Source organism: Taudactylus pleione, unplaced genomic scaffold (assembly GCF_031769625.1).
Source record: "Taudactylus pleione unplaced genomic scaffold, aTauple2 ptg000862l, whole genome shotgun sequence".
In the NCBI taxonomy this organism is placed as follows: domain Eukaryota; kingdom Metazoa; phylum Chordata; class Amphibia; order Anura; family Myobatrachidae; genus Taudactylus; species Taudactylus pleione.
Genome location: NW_028285264.1, coordinates 1,391,447 through 1,415,432, shown reverse-complemented (window position 1 = coordinate 1,415,432; position 23,986 = coordinate 1,391,447). Strand labels below are relative to the sequence as shown.

The window sequence follows — 23,986 nt, the reverse complement described above, 5'->3', positions numbered from 1 at the left end:
CTCTGCAGGCAACTGCGTACTTTTGCCTGTAATGCAGAGATCTTTTCCTCTGTCACAAAGATCCTCTGTTGGGAGTCCAACAGGGCTCTGAGATGGAGCATCCTCTGTGAGGGAACCAGGGAGGACTTCTTCCAGTTTACCAGCCAGCTATGAGTCTGCAACACAGAGACTGCCAGTTGCAGATGGCACTGAAGTATCTCTGGAGACCCTGCCAACAACAGGTCATCCAGATAGGGCAACAAGCGGACCCCCTGCATCCGCAAGTGGGCTGCCATAACTTTGGTAAACACTCGAGGTGCCGTGGCCAGACCAAAGGGCAGTGCCTGAAACTGAAAGTGTTGGTGGGCCACTGCAAACCTGAGGAAACATTGGTGTGCTGAAACAATGGGGATATGCAGGTAAGCGTCCTGAATATCTAGCGACACTATAAAATCCCCAGGCTCCATCGCTAAAATGATGGAATGCAGGGTCTCCATCCAGAACAGAGGAACCCTCAAGAATTGTTGAGGGTTTTGAGGTTGAGGATGGGCCGGTAAGACCATTGGGTTTCTGTACCAGAAAAATATTGGAGTAATACCCCGATCCCCTCTGGGACAATGGAACCGCCACTATAACTCCAGCCTGGAGCAGAGAGTGCAACACCTTCCGGAATACCAGGGCCTTGTCTTGATCCGACTGACAGCCCGTGGTGATTCTGGAAGTGAGGAGACCTATATCCGAGGCTGCCTCATTAATGTACGTGGCTGAGTTTCTGAGATTACCCACTAACTCCACCTGCTCAGGTGAAGAGTCAGTGTCCAGAGATGCCTCCAAGCTATCAGCCCAACACTCCATGGCTCTGGCCACCCAGCACACAGCCATAGCCAGTCTGGACGCCCCCCAGCAAGGGAATAAATGGATTTCAAGCACAGTTTCACCTTGCGATCTGTAGCATCCTTTAAGGAGGACATGGAGGGCATGGGCAATGTATCACTCTTCACAAGGCATGTGACATGAGAGTCCACTTGCAGAGGAGTTTCCCACTTGAAAAAATAATTATCCGCAAAGGGGTATGCAAAGGCCAAATGTTTTTAAGGCTGGTACCGCTTACCCGGATTTTTCCACGCCTCCTCTAAATGATCCACTAACTGACCAGATAGAGGAAATACAGTAGCATCTCCCTTAATATCCTTAAAGAAGGTGTATTTAGATTTAGCCACGGGGGAATTATCATCCTCAATGACCAAGGCTGCATGGACTGCCCATATAAGGCCAGGTATATACACTTTAGACTTAGACTCCGCCTTATTAGTATGGAGGGGCTCCTGGTCTGAAAAGTCAAACATCTCATTGTCATCAGACAACATCATACTGAGCCATCTGAGACACTAAAGGCCGCTTAGGAGGCTGCAATGATGACTACCCCTGTAAAACATCCGACAGGTGTTGCACCATATTCGACAATGAATTCACCCACGCAGGCTCCTGCGAGACCTGGGGGGGCGAAAGCGGGAGACACTGGGGTACCAACAACTGCCTGGGGAACCCCTGCATGGGTGACGACACAACCGACTGCTGTGATAACCCCATCTGGGGGAACGTAGGGGGAGTCGCTAGCTGGCCCACAAGGGTTGTAAGTGCCTTAGCAAAACAAGCCTAGGGCAGTTCCTGCACAGGTGCAGTGACAGAAATCGGGTGTGATATAAGATAACACGCCCTACATAACCCCTCAGTGTTTCCATCACTCTCCGCTAATGGTACATTACATGTGGTACACATTAGCTGAAGAGGAAAATCATGTTTACTCTCAGACATGATGAGTGTAATGTAGTGTGGAATCGGTATGAAATACCGCCGGCCGCATGGCTGGCAGCTCGACTCCCGGCATCGGCAGGCCGACAGATTAGCAGAGCCCGGCAGAGGAAGCCCGACAGCGCAGGAAATCCCGATCGTCCTAAAGGTAAGTATATTCTATACTAACCTAACCCCCTAACCCTATCCCTCCTTTAGGGTGCCTAACCCTAACCCCCCCCAAGTTCCTAACCCTAATCCCCCCTCTAAGTGCCTAACCCTAACCTCCCCTCCCCCTGCTTCCTAAACCTAAGTCCCCCGGGCTGTGCCTAACCCTAAGTCCCCCCCGGGGGTGCCTAACCCTTACCCTCCCTCCCCGTAGCCTAACCCTAAACCTCCCAGTGGGGTGCCTAACTCTAAGTCCCCCCAGGTACCCTAAACCTAACCCTCCCCTCCCACGGCTGTCTGCTCATGGCGCTCCTGGCATCCCTTTGATTGGGATGCCGGGCGCCAGTCTCCCGGCATCAGGAAAATGACAGGCGTCTAGATATAGACGCCGGTCATTTATCCCATGCCGTGATAAAGCACTCAGGAAGCCGGCTGTCGTGATTTCGGCAGCCAGCTTCCCGATTGTATACCCACAGTGTATGTGACTCCCCTCACAGATAAATGCTTTTACAGTGAAGCAATGAACACCCTGCAACACCTCACCGCAAGGGCTTTAGCAGAGGAAGAACAGGGATAGTAAAATGTCTGACAGTCAGAAGTGAAAGTACAGGCAGCAGCGTTAGCAGTTAGTCACATACAATGCAGAAATAAATCACCTGCAGTACCAGCACGGAGATCAACTACACAGACACAGAGCCTGGTAGGAAACAGTGCTGCATACTCTGACCTTAATCGCAGGAGTGGTATGGGGGGGACCCGGACCGCGATGCCACCTTGATTCAGCGTCCAGCAGCGTTTGCACACTCTTAGAAAATGGCCGCCAAGGAGCAGAGAGGAGGCGGGCCAGGGGGAGGAGTGCTGACACAGCCCGCCAGACCGCTATGGGGAGCCACTGTGCAGCAGGGGAGGCGCCAGCTGAGAGACAGGGAAAGCCTCTCCCCTGACATGCAATTAACCCCTGGGATGCCAGACCTTTGCCGCTCAGCCGCGCCCACTGTCCCTGGTGGTCTAGTGGAAGCGCAAGTTAATACCTGGCTCCACGTGCAGCCAGTCCCGAGGGAGCCCCCTGCCTGGGGACTTTGGACTGTGTTTCAGCGTGTACCATCCAAGGGACAGCGCCACTTACCTGCCCCCTTGAATCCGGCCACAGTCCGGGTAATTCAGGGTCACCGCTAGCTGTGACCCCAGACACCCACCAGCATCCCCGGATCAGTACCGGTGTTCTGGTCTGGTGGGGTGAAGGAGGGACAGCATAGATGTCAGTACTGACTGTGTATACTGTGCAGCTCATCTTGTGCACCCACAGCTGCCTTGAAGAACTTCAGGGGCCATTACAGCCCCCCTCTGTTATATGGTGATCCGACTCCGAGCTGTGCACCAACGAAACTAGTTTGTCTTGGCTCAGAGGCAGGGTATAGGAGGGAGATCCCAGTGCATCCTGGGAGGCTGAAAACTTTAACTCTGTGATGCCCAATGTCTGACATCATCCGCCTACACCCCAAGGTATCCTGTGGATACCCTATGGACCCTGAAGTAGAAAGATACTGTGCACATCTATTCTCACTCTGCGTACACACTGCTCTGCTATGCAGAGCAGCAGTGTATGCTTCCCCAACTCCCCCCCAACTGCGGGACACTGCAGCCCATGGGTGGGACAGCGGGACAGTCCCAAAAAAACAGGACTGTCCCACTGAATGTGGGACAGTTGGGTGGTATGGTTATAATAATGCTTGGCACGTGTGGGGTGTGAAAATCACAGCCTACTGCCGATTGTCTGACCCAGCAGCCTGCATACAGTAACAGTACATCCAGCCAGACAACAGGGGAATCCTACCCCACCTGCTGGATTATGAAGGAGCCATCTTGCTGGGAGTCAGGGCACTCCCTAACATGAGCAGGGTCCTGGGGTACTGGCAAGAAATCAGACATAGAGAAGAAGAGAAAGGAGAGTAAAGAAAGAGCTGAGATGAGAGAGAATGAGGACAGAAAGGAAAGTGAAAGTAACATTTATACATAACCTGCCTGCAGCAGGAGCACGATCCTCACAGGAGAAAAAGCTGAAAAGAGGCAGTCTCCTATCTGCAGCTATTACTAATAGTACATGCAGTAGTAGTTATATGTTACATTACCATCATCAGCACAGCAAAAGTTATTACACCACTGACTATAGTGTTAGCACTCACCTCCACTTTACAGATCTGCCACACTGTAATCCTGCTCTTCCTTCCCAGGAGCCCTGCTTATATAGGAGAGCTGTGATTGGCTGGCACTGTCATGTGCTTTTCAGTATATGTTATATCCATTTCAGTATATGTTATATCCATTTCAGCATACGTCATATCCAGAAAGCTGTAATTTAGGTATATGACATATCCAGAAAGCTGTAATTTTGACCTGAACGGCCCCTCATAATAAAACCCAGCGTCTGGTGATGTCTATGTGTTCCAGACTTCAGGCTGTAATTGCCTGCAAAGGATTTGCAACAAAGTATTAAAAAGTGAAAGTTAGATTTAGGATTGTTTAGTTTGTCCCATTACTTTTGGCCCCTTAAAAAGTGGGAGGCACATATAGAAAGCGTTGTAATTCCTACACCGTTCACCTGATTTGGATGTAATTACCCTCAAATTAAATCTGAAAGTCTGCAGGTAAATTACATCTTGTTTGTTTCATTTCAATGCCATTGTGGTGGTGAATAGAGGCCAAAATATTAAAATTCTGTTAATGTCCCAATATTTATGCACCTGACTGTATATATATATATCATTTTGTGCCTGTGCCCAGCATCAGGCTTTTACACCATGCAGCACTGTAGACCAGGACCTGCTGTCCTGGCTCAGTGCTGCACATACCATTTTAAAAGCATTGTTTTATTTATTTTAAATGTGAGCTTTTTCTCTGTGCCCAGCACTCAACGCTGGGCTCCACTAGCCCTGCAGTCTGGGACTGCTGGGGCTCTCCCTTGATGCAGCACCCAGTTGCTGCCCTCATTGCTGGGTGTCCAGGGAGCATGCTCTCCCTGTCACCCAGCGTACAGGCACACAGCTCATCGTGCACTCCGCTGCCTGGCCACGGTAAGCAGCCAGCACGGTGTGATGAGCGGTACCCCCCAGCTCCCGGTTCCCAGCCCTTTGCTTTACCTGGCCCTGCATTGCCGCATGGGGAGCCAGCTTGCCCGGACCTCCCCCCAGTGTGTGGCTTTGAGCACTCTCAGTGCTGGAGGTACAGGGAGCTGGATCTCCCTGTCCTCAAGCAGACGGCTACCTAGCCCTGCTGCGCTGGGACACTTGTCCCAGTGGCAGCAGTTTCCTGCCGCCCTCCATGCTGGGGATCAGATAAGCTGGCTCTCCCTCTCCCCCAGCATGTGCACAACCGGCCTTGTGGAGCTAGTTCCCAGTCCCCAGCAGCTGGCACACAGCCACCCTCTGCACCATTGCGCTGTGGAGCTGGGGGCAGTGGGAGCTAGGCTTCCGGTCCCCAGCCTCAGAGCACAGCACCACATCACACAGGGAGCCGGCTAACCCGGTCCCCCTGTGTACTATTTATCCCTGCAGTCCGAGACACTTGTCCCGGCTGCAGCGGCTCAGCCACATGGTCCACCATTGCCGCAGCAAAACATCTTTTAAACACATGGCGCCTACCACCGGCAATACATTTATAACATGGCGACTAGCGACAGTAATACATTTATGCCAGGGCGCCTATTGTCCGTTTAAAAATGGCACCGCAGCACGGGGGTTAACCCCTTCAGTGCCACAGCCTCCATTATACACGTGGGGCCGGCCTCTGGCCACACCTACCAACAGAAGTTGGTATCCTAACCCTCTCAGGATGCCGGCATCAGGATTTTGACCACTGGGATCCCGAGCGCTGGTATCCCGTACTCATCACAGGTTATTACTGATATTAAAGATCAATGATGTTAAAGTAGTTATTATTGGTTGGAAATGCTCTATGGAGGAGATTGTGCAGTAAATTAAGGGTGGGCTCAGCATATAAACAAAAATTAAATTGCAAATAGAACTTTTATTACACTGTTATGTGTCCAACATATTTGTTCTATGATTTAAGGCAGGGGTAGCCAACCCTAGTCCTTGAGAGCTACCAATAGTGCATGTTTTCCAGGTCTCCTCTCAGAATCGCAAGTGAAATAATTAGCTCCACCTGTGGATTTTTTCAAATGTGTTAGTGAGTAATGAATACACCTGTGCACCTGCTGGGAGGTCTGGAAAACGTGAACTGTTGGCTACCCCTGCTCTGACATGTTTTTTGCACTAGTCTCTATTACAGAGGGCGATATTGTGACTTATGTAACTGCAGCTCCAGACACAGATTATTTAGGTGCCTGTTAGGAATTTCTTTTGTTTGTTTGTTAACATAAAATGATTTATCCTGAGGTGTCTGCAACAAATGGGGCTTATTTACATAATATTCACAGGTTACAACTTTATTATTTATAATTCTGATAAACTGGAAAGTTTGGGCATTTTCTTTCTTAAACAATAATAACTCACAAGACACCACCAAGTGAGAAGAATACACAGTCACATAGGAGCTCTCTGCCCCCCAACCACCAGTGACCCCGAGACTAACCAGTATTACTCCCTCCTTCACCGTTGCCAGCCGGGAGCCGCTCTCAGTGCAGTTTCTCTCACTCTGATCCTTGTTCTTTTTGTTTTCAGAGAAGAAATAACATTTGTTATCAATAAGGATCCAGTTAGCCGGACACAGGGGACAGCGACCTCCTGTAACATAGTATATAGGAGATTAAATTACTACAGCGTCATATACAATAATATGGTCATACAGATATATAGAATAATACAGACACCTGGGAGCATCACCTGAATGACCTATTCACATATGATAAAACATTGATATGGGGCCTGATTCATCAATGATTGCAACTAAGATTACGCATGCAATCGTCTGATCATAGCGTTCTGTGCATGCGTCTCAGTGTGCGTGCATGAACACTCCACTGCGGTTAGGACCCAGATGCATCACAGAGTGTTTGACAGGAAGTACCATTTGGGGGTGGTTACGGGGGGCAGTCAGCGAAATGTAGGCGTGCCAGTACATTTGAACACTGTTGCATGGGCATGCATAAATTATCCACTGCAATGCCATACATAGAGTGAGCTTTCACTGCACTCGAGGTTATAGCTATTCCTGAGTAAGGTCAGAGCCTGTGTAAGTGTGTGTGAGGATGTGATAGTACTCCATGTTACTGATGGTCTCTCAGTCTTGTGTAATCACTGCGTGTGATGAGGTTAGTAATTCCTGAGTAAGGTCAGAGCCTGTGTAAGTGTGTGTGAGGATGTGATGGTACTCCATGTTACTGATGGTCTCTCAGTCTTGTGTAATCACTGTGTGTGATGAGGTTAGTAATTCCTGAGTAAGGTCAGAGCCTGTGTAAGTGTGTGTGAGGATGTGATGGTACTCCATGTTACTGATGGTGTCTCAGTCTTGTGTAATCACTGTGTATGATGAGGTTAGTAATTCCTGAGTAAGGTCAGAGCCTGTGTAAGTGTGTGTGAGGATGTGATGGTACTCCATGTTACTGATGGTCTCTCAGTCTTGTGTAATCACTGTGTGTGATGAGGTTAGTAATTCCTGAGTAAGGTCAGAGCCTGTGTAAGTGTGTGTGAGGATGTGATGGTACTCCATGTTACTGATGGTGTCTCAGTCTTGTGTAATCACTGTGTGTGATGAGGTTAGTAATTCCTGAGTAAGGTCAGAGCCTGTGTAAGTGTGTGTGAGGCTGTGATGGTACTCCATGTTACTGATGGTTTCTCAGTCTTGTGTAATCACTGTGTATGATGAGGTTAGTAATTCCTGAGTAAGGTCAGAGCCTGTGTAAGTGTGTGTGAGGATGTGATAGTACTCCATGTTACTGATGGTTTCTCAGTCTTGTGTAGTCACTGTGTGTGATGAGGTTAGTAATTCCTGAGCAAGGTCAGAGCCTGTGTAAGTGTGTGTGAGGATGTGATGGTACTCCATGTTACTGATGGTCTCTCAGTCTTGTGTAATCACTGTGTGTGATGAAGTTAGTAATTCCTGAGTAAGGTCAGAGCCTGTGTAAGTGTGTGTGAGGCTGTGATGGTACTCCATGTTACTGATGGTTTCTCAGTCTTGTGTAATCACTGTGTGTGCTGAGATTAGTAATTCCTGAGTAATGTCAGAGCTGTGTAAGTGTGTGTGAGGCTTTGCTGGTACTCCATGTTACTGATGGTATCTCAGTCTTGTGTAGTCACTGTGTGTGCTGAGATTAGTAATTCCTGAGTAATGTCAGAGCTGTGTAAGTGTGTGTGAGGCTTTGGTGGTACTCCATGTAACTGATGGTATCTCAGTCTTGTGTAGTCACTGTGTGTGATGAGGTTAGTAATTCCTGAGTAAGGTCAGAGCCTGTGTAAGTGTGTGTGAGGATGTGATGGTACTCCATGTTACTGATGGTATCTCAGTCTTGTGTAGTCACTGTGTGTGCTGAGATTAGTAATTCCTGAGTAATGTCAGAGCTGTGTAAGTGTGTGTGAGGCTTTGGTGGTACTCCATGTTACTGATGGTATCTCAGTCTTGTGTAGTCACTGTGTGTGCTGAGATTAGTAATTCCTGAGTAATGTCAGAGCTGTGTAAGTGTGGGTGAGGCTTTGGTGGTACTCCATGTTACTGATGGTATCTCAGTCTTGTGTAATCACTGTGTGTGATGAGGTTAGTAATTTCTGAGTAAGGTCAGAGCCTGTGTAAGTGTGTGTGAGGCTGTGATGGTACTCCATGTTACTGATGGTGTCTCAGTCTTGTGTAATCACTGTGTGTGATGAGGTTAGTAATTCCTGAGTAATGTCAGAGCCTGTGTAAGTGTGTGTGAGGATGTGATGGTACTCCATGTTACTGATGGTATTTCAGTCTTGTGTAGTCACTGTGTGTGATGAGGTTAGTAATTCCTGAGTAATGTCAGAGCCTGTGCAAGTGTGTGTGAGGATGTGATGGTACTCCATGTTACTGATGGTATCTCAGTCTTGTGTAATCACTGTGTGTGATGAGGTTAGTAATTCCTGAGTAAGGTCAGCGCCTGTGTAAGTGTGTGTGAGGCTGTGATGGTACTCCGTGTTACTGAAGGTATCTCAGTCTTGTGTAATCACTGTGTGTGATGAGGTTAGTAATTCCTGAGTAATGTCAGAGCCTGTGTAAGTGTGTGTGAGGATGTGATGGTACTCCATGTTACTGATGGTATTTCAGTCTTGTGTAGTCACTGTGTGTGATGAGGTTAGTAATTCCTGAGTAAGGTCAGAGCCTGTGTAAGTGTGTGTGAGGATGTGATGGTACTCCATGTTACTGATGGTCTCTCAGTCTTGTGTAATCACTGTGTGTGATGAGGTTAGTAATTCCTGAGTAATGTCAGAGCCTGTGTAATTGTGTGTGAGGATGTGATGGTACTCCATGTTACTGATGGTATTTCAGTCTTGTGTAGTCACTGTGTGTGATGAGGTTAGTAATTCCTGAGTAAGGTCAGAGCCTGTGTAAGTGTGTGTGAGGATGTGATGGTACTCCATGTTACTGATGGTATCTCAGTCTTGTGTAATCACAGTGTGTGATGAGGTTAGTAATTCCTGAGTAAGGTCAGAGCTGTGTAAGTGTGTGTGAGGCTGTGATGGTACTCCATGTTACTGATGGTATCTCAGTCTTGTGTAGTCACTGAGAGTGATGAGGTTAGTATTGCCTGAGTAATGTCAGAGCCTGTGTAAGTGTGTGTGAGGCTATGATGGTACTCCATGTTACTGATGGTTTCTTAGTCTTGTGTAATCACTGCGTGTGATGAGGTTAGTAATTCCTGAGTAAGGTCAGAGCCTGTGTAAGTGTGTGTGAGGCTGTGATGGTAGTCCATGTTACTGATGGTCTCTCAGTCTTGTGTAATCACTGAGTGTTGAGGTTAGCAATTCCTGAGTAAGGTCAGAGCATGTGTAAGTGTGTGTGAGGCTGTGATGGTACTCCATTTTACTGACTGTTTCTCAGTCTTGTGTCATCACTGTGTGTTATGAGGTTAGTAATTCCTGAGTAAGGTCAGAGCCTGTGTAAGTGTGTGTGATGCTGTGATGGTACTCCATGTTACTGATGGTATCTCAGTCTTCTGTAATCACTGTGTGTGATGTTTAGTAATTCCTGAGTAAGGTCAGAGCCTGTGTAATTGTGTGTGAGGCTGCGATGGTATTCCATGTTACTGATGGTATCTCAGTCTTGTGTAATCACTGCGTGTGATGAAGTTAGTAATTCCTGAGTAAGGTCAGAGCCTATGTAAGTGTGTGTGAGGATGTGATGGTACTCCATGTTACTGATGGTATCTCAGTCTTGTGTAATCACTGTGTGTGCTGAGATTAGTAATTCCTGAGTAATGTCAGAGCTGTGTAAGTGTGTGTGAGGCTTTGGTGGTTCTCCATGTTACTGATGGTCTCTCAGTCTTGTGTAATCACTGTGTGTGATGAGGTTAGTAATTCCTGAATAATGTCAGAGCTGTGTAAGTGTGTGTGAGGCTGTGTTGGTACTCCATGTTACTGATAGTTTCTCAGTCTTGTGTAATCACTGTGTGTGATGAGGTTAGTAATTCCTGAGTAATGTCAGAGCCTGTGTAAGTGTGTGTGTGAGGATGTGATGGTACTCCATGTTACTGATGGTTTTCAGTCTTGTGTAGTCACTGTGTGTGATGAGGTTAGTAATTCCTGAGTAAGGTCAGAGCCTGTGTAAGTGTGTGTGAGGATGTGATGGTACTCCATGTTACTGATGGTCTCTCAGTCTTGTGTAATCACTGTGTGTGATGAGGTTAGTAATTCCTGAATAATGTCAGAGCTGTGTAAGTGTGTGTGAGGCTGTGTTGGTACTCCATGTTACTGATAGTTTCTCAGTCTTGTGTAATCACTGTGTGTGATGAGGTTAGTAATTCCTGAGTAATGTCAGAGCCTGTGTAAGTGTGTGTGAGGATGTGATGGTACTCCATGTTACTGATGGTTTTCAGTCTTGTGTAGTCACTGTGTGTGATGAGGTTAGTAATTCCTGAGTAAGGTCAGAGCCTGTGTAAGTGTGTGTGAGGATGTGATGGTACTCCATGTTACTGATGGCCTCTCAGTCTTGTGTAATCACTGTGTGTGATGAGGTTAGTAATTCCTGAGTAAGGTCAGAGCCTGTGTAAGTGTGTGTGTAGGATGTGATCGTACTCCATGTTACTGATGGTCTCTCAGTCTTGTGTAATCACTGTGTGGGATGAGGTTAGTAATTCCTGAGTAAGGTCAGAGCCTGTGTAAGTGTGTGTGAGGCTGTGATGGTACTCCATGTTACTAATGGTATCTCAGTCTTGTGTAGTCACTGTGTGTGATGAGGTTAGTAATGCCTGAGTAATGTCAAAGCCTGTGTAAGTGTGTGTGAGGCTATGATGGTACTCCATATTACTGATGGTTTCTCAGTCTTGTGTAGTCACTGCGTGTGATGAGGTTAGTAATTCCTGAGTAAGGTCAAAGCCTGTGTAAGTGTGTGTGAGGCTGTGATGGTAGTCCATGTTACTGATGGTCTCTCAGTCTTGTGTAATCACTGTGTGTGATGAGGTTAGTAATTGCTGAGTAAGGTCAGAGCCTGTGTAAGTGTGTGTGAGGCTGTGATGGTACTCCATGTTACTGATGGTATCTCAGTCTTGTGTAATCACTGTGTGTGATGTTTAGTAATTCCTGAGTAAGGTCAGACCCTGTGTAAGTGTGTGTGAGGCTGCGCTGGTACTGAATGTTACAGATGGTATCTCAGTCTTGTGCAATCACTGCGTGTGATTAGGTTAGTAATTCCTCAGTAAGGTCAGAGCCTGTGTAAGTGTGTGTAAGGATGTGATGGTACTCCATATTACTGATGGTATCTCAGTCTTGTGTAATCACTGTGTGTGCTGAGATTAGTAATTCCTGAGTAATGTCAGAGCTGTGTAAGTGTGTGTGAGGCTTTGGTGGTTCTCCATGTTACTGATGGTCTCTCAGTCTTGTGTAATCACTGTGTGTGATGAGGTTAGTAATTCCTGAAAAAGGTCAGAGCCTGTGTAACTGTGTGTGAGGATGTGATGGTACTTCATGTTACTGATGGTGTCTCAGTATTGTGTAATCACTGTGTGTGATGAGGTTAGTAATTCCTGAACAAGGTCAGTGCTGTGTAAGTGTGTGTGAGGCTGTGATGGTACTCCATGTTACTAATGGTTTCTCAGTCTTGTGTAGTCACTGTATATGATGAGGTTAGTAATTCCTGAGTAAGATCAAAGCCTGTGTAAGTGTGTGTGAGGCTATGATGGTACTCCATGTTACTGATGGTATCTCATTCATGTGTAATCACTGTGTGTGGTGAGATTAGTAATTCCTGAGTAAGGTCAGAGCTGTGTAAGTGTGTGTGAGGCTTTGCTGGTAATCCATGTTACTGATTGTCTCTCAGTCTTGTGTAATCAATGAGTGTGATGAGGTTAGTAATTCCTGAGAAATGTCAGAGCCTGTGCAAGTGTTTGTGAGGATGTGATGGTACTCCATGTTACCGATGGTTTCACAGTCTTGTGAAATCACTGTGTGTGATGAGGTTAGTAATTCCAGAGTAAGGTCAGAGCCTGTGTAAGTGTGTGTGAGGCTGTGATGGTACTCCATGTTACTAATGGTTTCTCAGTCTTGTGTAGTCACTGCGTATGATGTGATTAGTAATTCCTGAGTAAGCTCAAAGCCTGTGTAAGTGTGTGTGAGGCTGTGATGGTACTCCATGTTACTGATGGTGTCTCAGTCTTGTGTAGTCACTGCGTGTGGTGAGGTTAGTAATTCCTGAGTAAGATCAGAGCCTGTGTATGTGAGTGTGAGGCTGTGATGGTACTCCATGTTACTGATGGTGTCTCAGTCTTGTGTAGTCACTGCGTGTGATGAGGTTAGTAATTCCTGAGTAAGGTCAGAGCCTATGTAAGTGTGTGTGAGGCTGTGATGGTACTCCATGTTACTGATGGTCTCTCAGTCTTGTGTAATCACTGTGTGTGATGAGGTTAGTTTATTCCTGAGTAAGGTCAGAGCCTGTGTAAGTGTGTGTGAGTCTGCGATGGTACTCCATGTTACTGATGGTTTCTCAGTCTTGTGTAGTCACTGCGTGTGATGAGGTTAGTCATTCCTGAGTAAGGTTAGAGCCTGTGTAAGTGTGTGTGAGTCTGCGATGGTACTCCATGTTACTGATGGTTTCTCAGTCTTGTGTAGTCACTGCGTGTGGTGAGGTTAGTAATTCCTGAGTAAGATCAGAGCCTGTGTATGTGAGTGTGAGGCTGTGATGGTACTCCATGTTACTGATGGTGTCTCAGTCTTGTGTAGTCACTGCGTGTGATGAGGTTAGTAATTCCTGAGTAAGGTCAGAGCCTATGTAAGTGTGTGTGAGGCTGTGATGGTACTCCATGTTACTGATGGTCTCTCAGTCTTGTGTAATCACTGTGTGTGATGAGGTTAGTTTATTCCTGAGTAAGGTCAGAGCCTGTGTAAGTGTGTGTGAGTCTGCGATGGTACTCCATGTTACTGATGGTTTCTCAGTCTTGTGTAGTCACTGCGTGTGATGAGGTTAGTCATTCCTGAGTAAGGTTAGAGCCTGTGTAAGTGTGTGTGAGTCTGCGATGGTACTCCATGTTACTGATGGTTTCTCAGTCTTGTGTAGTCACTGCGTGTGATGAGGTTAGTAATTCCTGAGTAAGGTCAGAGCCTATGTAAGTGTGTGTGAGGCTGTGATGGTACTCCATGTTACTGATGGTCTCTCAGTCTTGTGTAATCACTGTGTGTGATGAGGTTAGTTTATTCCTGAGTAAGGTCAGAGCCTGTGTAAGTGTGTGTGAGTCTGCGATGGTACTCCATGTTACTGATGGTTTCTTAGTCTTGTGTAGTCACTGCGTGTGATGAGGTTAGTCATTCCTGAGTAAGGTTAGAGCCTGTGTAAGTGTGTGTGAGTCTGCGATGGTACTCCATGTTACTGATGGTTTCTCAGTCTTGTGTAGTCACTGCGTGTGATGAGGTTAGTCATTCCTGAGTAAGGTTAGAGCCTGTGTAAGTGTGTGTGAGTCTGCGATGGTACTCCATGTTACTGATGGTTTCTCAGTCTTGTGTAGTCACTGCGTGTGATGAGGTTAGTAATTCCTGAGTAAGGTCAGAGCCTATGTAAGTGTGTGTGAGGCTGTGATGGTACTCCATGTTACTGATGGTCTCTCAGTCTTGTGTAATCACTGTGTGTGATGAGGTTAGTTTATTCCTGAGTAAGGTCAGAGCCTGTGTAAGTGTGTGTGAGTCTGCGATGGTACTCCATGTTACTGATGGTTTCTCAGTCTTGTGTAGTCACTGCGTGTGATGAGGTTAGTCATTCCTGAGTAAGGTCAGAGCCTGTGTAAGTGTGTGTGAGGATGTGATGGTACTCCATGTTACTGATGGTTTCTCAGTCTTGTGTAGTCACTGTGTGTGATGAGGTTAGTAATTCCTGAGTAAGGTCAGAGCCTGAGTAAGTGTGTGTGAGGATGTGATGGTACTCCATGTTACCGATGGTTTCACAGTCTTGTGAAATCACTGTGTGTGATGAGGTTAGTAATTCCAGAGTAAGGTCAGAGCCTGTGTAAGTGTGTGTGAGGCTGTGATGGTACTCGATGTTACTAATGGTTTCTCAGTCTTGTGTAGTCACTGCGTATGATGTGATTAGTAATTCCTGAGTAAGCTCAAAGCCTGTGTAAGTGTGTGTGAGTCTGCGATGGTACTCCATGTTACTGATGGTTTCTCAGTCTTGTGTAGTCACTGCGTGTGATGAGGTTAGTAATTCCTGAGTAAGGTCAGAGCCTATGTAAGTGTGTGTGAGGCTGTGATGGTACTACATGTTACTGATGGTCTCTCAGTCTTGTGTAATCACTGTGTGTGATGAGGTTAGTTTATTCCTGAGTAAGGTCAGAGCCTGTGTAAGTGTGTGTGAGTCTGCGATGGTACTCCATGTTACTGATGGTTTCTCAGTCTTGTGTAATCACTGTGTGTGATGAGGTTAGTAATTCCTGAGTAAGGTCAGAGCCTGTGTAAGTGTGTGTGAGGCAGTGATGGTACTCCATGTTACTGATGGTCTCTCAGTCTTGTGTAATCACTGCGTGTGATGAGGTTAGTAATTCCTGAGTAAGGTCAGAGCCTGTGTAAGTGTGTGTGAGGATGTGATGGTACTCCATGTTACTGATGGTTTCTCAGTCTTGTGTAGTCACTGTGTGTGATGAGGTTAGTAATTCCTGAGTAAGGTCAGAGCCTGTGTAAGTGTGTGTGAGGATGTGATGGTACTCCATGTTACTGATGGTTTCTCAGTCTTGTGAAATCACTGTGTGTGATGAGGTTAGTAATTCCAGAGTAAGGTCAGAGCCTGTGTAAGTGTGTGTGAGGCTGTGATGGTACTCCATGTTACTGATGGTGTCTCAGTCTTGTGTAGTCACTGCGTGTGGTGAGGTTAGTAATTCCTGAGTAAGATCAGAGCCTGTGTATGTGAGTGTGAGGCTGTGATGGTACTCCATGTTACTGATGGTGTCTCAGTCTTGTGTAGTCACTGCGTGTGATGAGGTTAGTAATTCCTGAGTAAGGTTAGAGCCTGTGTAAGTGTGTGTGAGTCTGCGATGGTACTCCATGTTACTGATGGTTTCTCAGTCTTGTGTAGTCACTGCGTGTGATGAGGTTAGTATTTCCTGAGTAAGGTCAGAGCCTATGTAAGTGTGTGTGAGGCTGTGATGGTACTCAATGTTACTGATGGTCTCTCAGTCTTGTGTAGTCACTGTGTGTGATGAGGTTAGTTTATTCCTGAGTAAGGTCAGAGCCTGTGTAAGTGTGTGTGAGTCTGCGATGGTACTCCATGTTACTGATGGTTTCTCAGTCTTGTGTAATCACTGTGTGTGATGAGGTTAGTAATTCCTGAGTAAGGTCAGAGCCTGTGTAAGTGTGTGTGAGGCAGTGATGGTACTCCATGTTACTGATGGTCTCTCAGTCTTGTGTAATCACTGCGTGTGATGAGGTTAGTAATTCCTGAGTAAGGTCAGAGCCTGTGTAAGTGTGTGTGAGGATGTGATGGTACTCCATGTTACTGATGGTTTCTCAGTCTTGTGTAGTCACTGTGTGTGATGAGGTTAGTAATTCCTGAGTAAGGTCAGAGCCTGTGTAAGTGTGTGTGAGGCAGTGATGGTACTCCATGTTACTGATGGTTTCTCAGTCTTGTGTAGTCACTGCGTGTGATGAGGTTAGTCATTCCTGAGTAAGGTCAGAGCCTGTGTAAGTGTGTGTGAGGATGTGATGGTACTCCATGTTACTGATGGTTTCTCAGTCTTGTGTAGTCACTGTGTGTGATGAGGTTAGTAATTCCTGAGTAAGGTCAGAGCCTGTGTAAGTGTGTGTGAGGATGTGATGGTACTCCATGTTACCGATGGTTTCACAGTCTTGTGAAATCACTGTGTGTGATGAGGTTAGTAATTCCAGAGTAAGGTCAGAGCCTGTGTAAGTGTGTGTGAGGCTGTGATGGTACTCCATGTTACTAATGGTTTCTCAGTCTTGTGTAGTCACTGCGTATGATGTGATTAGTAATTCCTGAGTAAGCTCAAAGCCTGTGTAAGTGTGTGTGAGGCTGTGATGGTACTCCATGTTACTGATGGTGTCTCAGTCTTGTGTAGTCACTGCGTGTGGTGAGGTTAGTAATTCCTGAGTAAGATCAGAGCCTGTGTATGTGAGTGTGAGGCTGTGATGGTACTCCATGTTACTGATGGTGTCTCAGTCTTGTGTAGTCACTGCGTGTGATGAGGTTAGTAATTCCTGAGTAAGGTCAGAGCCTATGTAAGTGTGTGTGAGGCTGTGATGGTACTCCATGTTACTGATGGTCTCTCAGTCTTGTGTAATCACTGTGTGTGATGAGGTTAGTTTATTCCTGAGTAAGGTCAGAGCCTGTGTAAGTGTGTGTGAGTCTGCGATGGTACTCCATGTTACTGATGGTTTCTCAGTCTTGTGTAGTCACTGCGTGTGATGAGGTTAGTCATTCCTGAGTAAGGTTAGAGCCTGTGTAAGTGTGTGTGAGTCTGCGATGGTACTCCATGTTACTGATGGTTTCTCAGTCTTGTGTAGTCACTGCGTGTGGTGAGGTTAGTAATTCCTGAGTAAGATCAGAGCCTGTGTATGTGAGTGTGAGGCTGTGATGGTACTCCATGTTACTGATGGTGTCTCAGTCTTGTGTAGTCACTGCGTGTGATGAGGTTAGTAATTCCTGAGTAAGGTCAGAGCCTATGTAAGTGTGTGTGAGGCTGTGATGGTACTCCATGTTACTGATGGTCTCTCAGTCTTGTGTAATCACTGTGTGTGATGAGGTTAGTTTATTCCTGAGTAAGGTCAGAGCCTGTGTAAGTGTGTGTGAGTCTGCGATGGTACTCCATGTTACTGATGGTTTCTCAGTCTTGTGTAGTCACTGTGTGTGATGAGGTTAGTCATTCCTGAGTAAGGTTAGAGCCTGTGTAAGTGTGTGTGAGTCTGCGATGGTACTCCATGTTACTGATGGTTTCTCAGTCTTGTGTAGTCACTGCGTGTGATGAGGTTAGTAATTCCTGAGTAAGGTCAGAGCCTATGTAAGTGTGTGGGGCTGTGATGGTACTCCATGTTACTGATGGTCTCTCAGTCTTGTGTAATCACTGTGTGTGATGAGGTTAGTTTATTCCTGAGTAAGGTCAGAGCCTGTGTAAGTGTGTGTGAGTCTGCGATGGTACTCCATGTTACTGATGGTTTCTCAGTCTTGTGTAGTCACTGCGTGTGATGAGGTTAGTCATTCCTGAGTAAGGTTAGAGCCTGTGTAAGTGTGTGTGAGTCTGCGATGGTACTCCATGTTACTGATGGTTTCTCAGTCTTGTGTAGTCACTGCGTGTGATGAGGTTAGTCATTCCTGAGTAAGGTTAGAGCCTGTGTAAGTGTGTGTGAGTCTGCGATGGTACTCCATGTTACTGATGGTTTCTCAGTCTTGTGTAGTCACTGCGTGTGATGAGGTTAGTAATTCCTGAGTAAGGTCAGAGCCTATGTAAGTGTGTGTGAGGCTGTGATGGTACTCCATGTTACTGATGGTCTCTCAGTCTTGTGTAATCACTGTGTGTGATGAGGTTAGTTTATTCCTGAGTAAGGTCAGAGCCTGTGTAAGTGTGTGTGAGTCTGCGATGGTACTCCATGTTACTGATGGTTTCTCAGTCTTGTGTAGTCACTGTGTGTGATGAGGTTAGTCATTCCTGAGTAAGGTCAGAGCCTGTGTAAGTGTGTGTGAGGATGTGATGGTACTCCATGTTACTGAAGGTTTCTCAGTCTTGTGTAGTCACTGTGTGTGATGAGGTTAGTAATTCCTGAGTAAGGTCAGAGCCTGAGTAAGTGTGTGTGAGGATGTGATGGTACTCCATGTTACCGATGGTTTCACAGTCTTGTGAAATCACTGTGTGTGATGAGGTTAGTAATTCCAGAGTAAGGTCAGAGCCTGTGTAAGTGTGTGTGAGGCTGTGATGGTACTCCATGTTACTAATGGTTTCTCAGTCTTGTGTAGTCACTGCGTATGATGTGATTAGTAATTCCTGAGTAAGCTCAAAGCCTGTGTAAGTGTGTGTGAGGCTGTGATGGTACTCCATGTTACTGATGGTGTCTCAGTCTTGTGTAGTCACTGCGTGTGGTGAGGTTAGTAATTCCTGAGTAAGATCAGAGCCTGTGTATGTGAGTGTGAGGCTGTGATGGTACTCCATGTTACTGATGGTGTCTCAGTCTTGTGTAGTCACTGCGTGTGATGAGGTTAGTAATTCCTGAGTAAGGTTAGAGCCTGTGTAAGTGTGTGTGAGTCTGCGATGGTACTCCATGTTACTGATGGTTTCTCAGTCTTGTGTAATCACTGTGTGTGATGAGGTTAGTAATTCGTTATTCGGGTATCGCGCATGCGCACGATGGAGCCACCTCCGTCGTGCGCATGCGCACTTGGGCAACATTGACCCGCTTGCGAGCGCTCAGCACTCGCGAGCGGGTCTGAATCAGGCCCACAGTTAGTAACAGGCTTAATACTAAAGGTCTGTGATCCATAGGAAGCTCAGAACATGTGACCCAAATAGAATCAGGTTTGGAATAATAAGCAATCGAGGAATCAAACAACCTGGCAACTTCTAAGAAACAGACGCTCACTTTAACTCTTTGCACACTGCATGTGATGAACGCCAGCAACCAGGATAGATCCTCCAAAGACAACAATGGAACTTTGGCAAGTGTAGTTTATCTTTATGTACTGAAATAGTCACAGTCCTGACAGTAAGTGTGTGTGAGGCTGCGATGGTACTCCATGTTACCGATGGTTTCTCAGTCTTGCTAAGTATTATATATGTGTGTGTGGTAAGGTGGGCATCCTTATGTAGTGCTGCGATGGCATAACAATCACAGTGGATTAGCATACTATCGCAGTGAGACTGTGGCCCTCATTCAGAGGCAGTTGCAAGAAGCGAGCGCTCGCTCTAAATGAGGGCGGCTGCTTGCCTTTTCAAGTGCGGCCTTCTGGTCGCTAGCTAAGCTGTGAGTTACCACCCACAGCTTTAGCGACCGACCAGGTTGATGGTCACGATGGTCAAGACCATTGCGACCATCGGGGCTTGTGATGAGACCCTAAGGTGGGTCTCGGCAACTGATCGAGCAGGAAGCTCCCCACTGACATCACTGCTGATGTCAATGCGACCACACACAAAACGGCAGGCATTCCTTAAGTATCGCCTCCGTTTGTGAAACCACCCCCACCAGCCACGGCTACAAAACGGGTCAAGCTGTCGATCAACATCGACAGCCGCCCCTTTTGTAGTGAGCTCCGGAGCGAGAGAATTTCTCATTCGCTGCGGGGCTTGCGCAAGCACAGTGTGGCAGCTGAGCGTGCATAGGGCCTAAACATCGCCCCGGTTGCGAGCGCTCAGCGCATGCGACCGGGTCTGAATGAGATCCTGTGTGTGTAATCGCAGTTGCAATCCTTGCTGAATCAGGCCCATGGAATTTAGCAGAGGATTTGTAGCTCTTTGAAGACCGAGATTTAAAAATTTTCATCTGCATCTTGAATGCAGCAAAAGAGCGTTACTTTGTAATATTCGGCCTGAGTCAGAGATGGATCCCTTATCTATGTATGTACACTGAGAAGGGATGGGGCAGATAATTACAATATAGAATTCATATTTTGTTGGCTGGATGTACTAAGCACCGCCTCTCATCGGGTACATCCCGGCTCTCACCATGTAAATCCCGCCTTTCATCATGTACATCCCGATGCCTCTCATCATGTACATCCCGATGCCTCTCATCATGTACATCCCACCTCTCATCATGTACATCCCGCCTCTCATCGGGTACATCCCGCCTCTCACCATGTACATCCCGCCTCTCATCATGTACATCCCGATGCCTCTCATCATGTACATCCCGCCTCTCATCAGGTACATCCCGCCTCTCACCATGTACATCCCGCCTCTCATCGTGTACATCCCGTCTCTCATCATGTACATCCCGCCTCTCATCAGGTACATCCCGCCTCTCATCAGTTACATCCCGCCTCTCATGGGGTACATCCCGCCTCTCATCATGTACATCCCGCCTCTCATCATGTACATCACGCCTCTCATCAGGTACATCCCGCCTCTCACCATGTACATCCCGCCTCTCATCTTGTACATCCCGCCTCTCATCAGGTACATACCGCCTCTCATCAGTTACATCCCGCCTCTCATGGGGTACATCCCGCCTCTCATCATGTACATCCCACCTCTCATCATGTACATCCCGCCTCTCATCAGGTACATCCCGCCTCTCATCATGTACATCCCGCCTCTCATCAGGTACATCCCGCCTCTCACCATGTACATCCCGCCTCTCATCTTGTACATCCCGTCTCTCATCATGTACATCCCGCCTCTCATCAGGTACATCCCGCCTCTCATCAGTTACATCCCGCCTCTCATGGGGTACATCCCGCCTCTCATCATGTACATCCCGCCTCTCATCATGTACATCCCGCCTCTCATCAGGTACATCCCGCCTCTCACCATGTACATCCCGCCTCTCATCTTGTACATCCCGTCTCTCATCATGTACATCCCGCCTCTCATCAGGTACATCCCGCCTCTCATCAGTTACATCCCATCTCTCATGGGGTACATCCCGCCTCTCATCATGTACATCCCACCTCTCATCATGTACATCCCGCCTCTCATCAGGTACATCCCGCCTCTCATCATGTACATCCCGCCTCTCATCATGTACATCCCGCCTCTCATCATGTACATCCCGCCTCTCATCAGGTACATCCCGCCTCTCATCAGGTACATCCCGCCTCTCATCAGGTACATCTCGCCTCTCATCATGAACATCTCGCCTCTCCTCATGTACATCCCGCCTCTCATCGGGTACATCCCGCCTCTTATCATGTACATCCCGCCTTCATCAGGTACATCCCGCCTCTCACCATGTACATCCCGCCTCTCACCATGTACATCCCGCCTCTCATCCTGTACATCCCGCCTTTCATCCTGTACATCCCACCTCTCATCAGGTACATCGCGCCTCTCATCATGTACATCCCGCCTCTCATCATGTACATCCCGCCTCTCATCATGTACATCCCGCCTCTCACCAGGTACATCCCGCCTCTCACCACGCACATCCCGCCTCTCATCACGTACATCCCGCCTCTCACCATGTACATCCCGCCTCTCATCCTGTACATCCCCCCTCTCATCAGGTACATCCCGCCTCTCATCAGGTACATCCCGCCTCTCATCAGGTACATCCCGCCTCTCATCATGTACATCTCGCCTCTCATCAGGTACATCCCGCCTCTCATCAGGTACATCTTGCCTCTCATCAGGTACATCCCGCCTGTCATCAGGTACATCCCGCCTGTCATCAGGTACATCCCGCCTCTCACCACGTACATCCCGCCTCTCACCACGTACATCCCGCCTCTCATCAGGTACATCCCGCCTCTCATCACGTACATCCCACCTCTCACCATGAACATCCCACCTCTCACCACGTACATCCCGCCTCTCATCAGGTACATCCCGCCTCTCATCACGTACATCCCGCCTCTCACCATGAACATCCCGCCTCTCTTCAGGTACATCCCGCCTCTCATCACGTACATCCCACCTCTCATCACGTACATCCCGCCTCTCATCATCTACATCCCGCCTCTCATCATGTACATCCCGCCTCTCATCATCTACATCCCGCCCCTCATCATGTACATCCCGCCCCTCACCATGTACATCCCGCCCCTCACCATGTACATCCGCCCCTCATCATGTACATCCCGCCTCTCACCATGTACATCCCGCCTCTCATCATGTACATCCCGCCTCTCACCATGTACATCCCGCCTCTCACCATGTACATCCCGCCTCTCATCATGTACATCCCGCCTCTCATCATGTACATCCCGCCTCTCATCATGTACATCCCGCCTCTCATCATGTACATCCCGCCTCTCATCAGGTACATCCCGCCTCTCATCAGGTACATCCCGTCTCTCATCAGGCTGGCAAAGCCAAACTTGGTATCGAAAATTCGGTTGCAGGTGGTACAGTATAAATGTCCACTGTGTAGTTATAGGAGGGTTTCGAGTGTTTTTTCCGGATTTGGCATTTGGCGTCAAGGTTTTCTAAGCACAAACTTTTAAAGTTATCAGTTCCATTTTAGACACCATTTTACCTCTCCGTTCTGCCTAGTGCGAGTTCCTCCCAGGTGATGCTTCAGGACATCCTTGTACCGCAGGTATTGACCCCCAGCCTTGCGTTTTCCACTCACAAGCTCAGAGTAGAAAACCGACTTCGGCAACCTTGAGTCATTCATCCGCACTAGTGCACTAGGGAGCTGATTTCAGACCCGGACACTATGAAGCGTTCGCTTGTAGCTGGCCGATGTTCACATTGTGCACATGCATCGCAGTGTGCGTGCGTGAACTACTGCGAAAGATCAAGATGCACTCGCTCGCCATTCACAGGCAGCCCAGCAGAGGGAGTGACAGGAGAAGTCATTTGTGGTTGGTGACAGGGGCTGGCCATTAGAAACGAGGGAGTGGAGGTGCGAACGCAGGCGTGCCTGAGCGTATCAATGCCGTTTTAAAGGTGTGCATAATTAAAAGGAAGCATCATAGTACGCATCACCTGGCTGTTTTTTACACTAAAGTGATCGCAGTGCCTGCAGTAGGGTATAGTGAACCTCAAGCGCTGTGTTTGCTTCCGATGGTACCCGATGTACCGATGCTTGCATACACTTCCTGGAGATGATGTGCATTAGTGGGCGTCTTAATACAGGCTGGTGGGCATCTGCATACACAATGTGATCGCACACCAAGACATAGTGGGCGTGCTTATGCCTTGCCGTGCGATCGCCTGCCGTGCTGTCACTTAGCCAAATTTGCATATGCTGAGAGTGAAAGAACACGTCTAGCGAGTGGGTCTGAATGAGCTCCTAAGTGTCGATACCATCTCAACTGGCCTCTCATCAGAAAATACTCCATGCCATTCATCAGAATCTCAGAGTTTGGGACACGATTCTGCTAACTCACATGCAGAATTGCCCGGAGGCATCTCAGTTGGAGGCTGCCCAGTCTTCTAATGTCTTCCCTGTAGAGGCACCAGGTCTCAGAGGCGTACAGTAATAAGGGAAGCACAAATGCTTATATACAGTAAGTTTAGTCTGCAGATCTCTGACTGAGTTTGACAAAAGCAGCAGCTGTTTTGCCGATACGTGTAGCAATTTCGGACTGGAGGCGGTTGTCATCACCTATTATGCTTCCCAAGTACTGAAACAATCGGACTTCTTCCAGCTGTTTTCCACCCAGGGTGACAATTGCGTCGTTCGCAGGTGTACCATTTACAGGTTGTTTCAGTATCTTGGTTTTCGACACGCTTATCACCAGGCCGAATTTATGGCATGACGCATCCAAGTTCCCCACATATGGCAGCAGGTTTTCCATGCTGTCAGCCATAAGGTAAACATCATCAATATACAGAACT

The 23,986-nt window shown here is 47.5% G+C and overlaps 1 protein-coding gene across 1 annotated transcript in view; it reads right to left on the bottom strand.

Moving 5' to 3' along the window:
* Window positions 1-22,817, bottom strand: part of LOC148474244 (C-type lectin domain family 2 member B-like) — a 128,928-nt gene extending 106,111 nt beyond the window's left edge. The window contains exons 1-3 of the mRNA XM_088458897.1: window positions 22,677-22,817; window positions 20,053-20,104; window positions 6,529-6,680 (exon numbers count right to left, since the gene is read on the bottom strand). Of these exons, the coding sequence (XP_088315023.1) occupies window positions 6,529-6,680; window positions 20,053-20,104; window positions 22,677-22,817 (345 nt within the window). The remainder of the gene's footprint in view (window positions 1-6,528; window positions 6,681-20,052; window positions 20,105-22,676) is intronic.
* Between the last annotated feature and the right edge of the window lie 1,169 nt (window positions 22,818-23,986).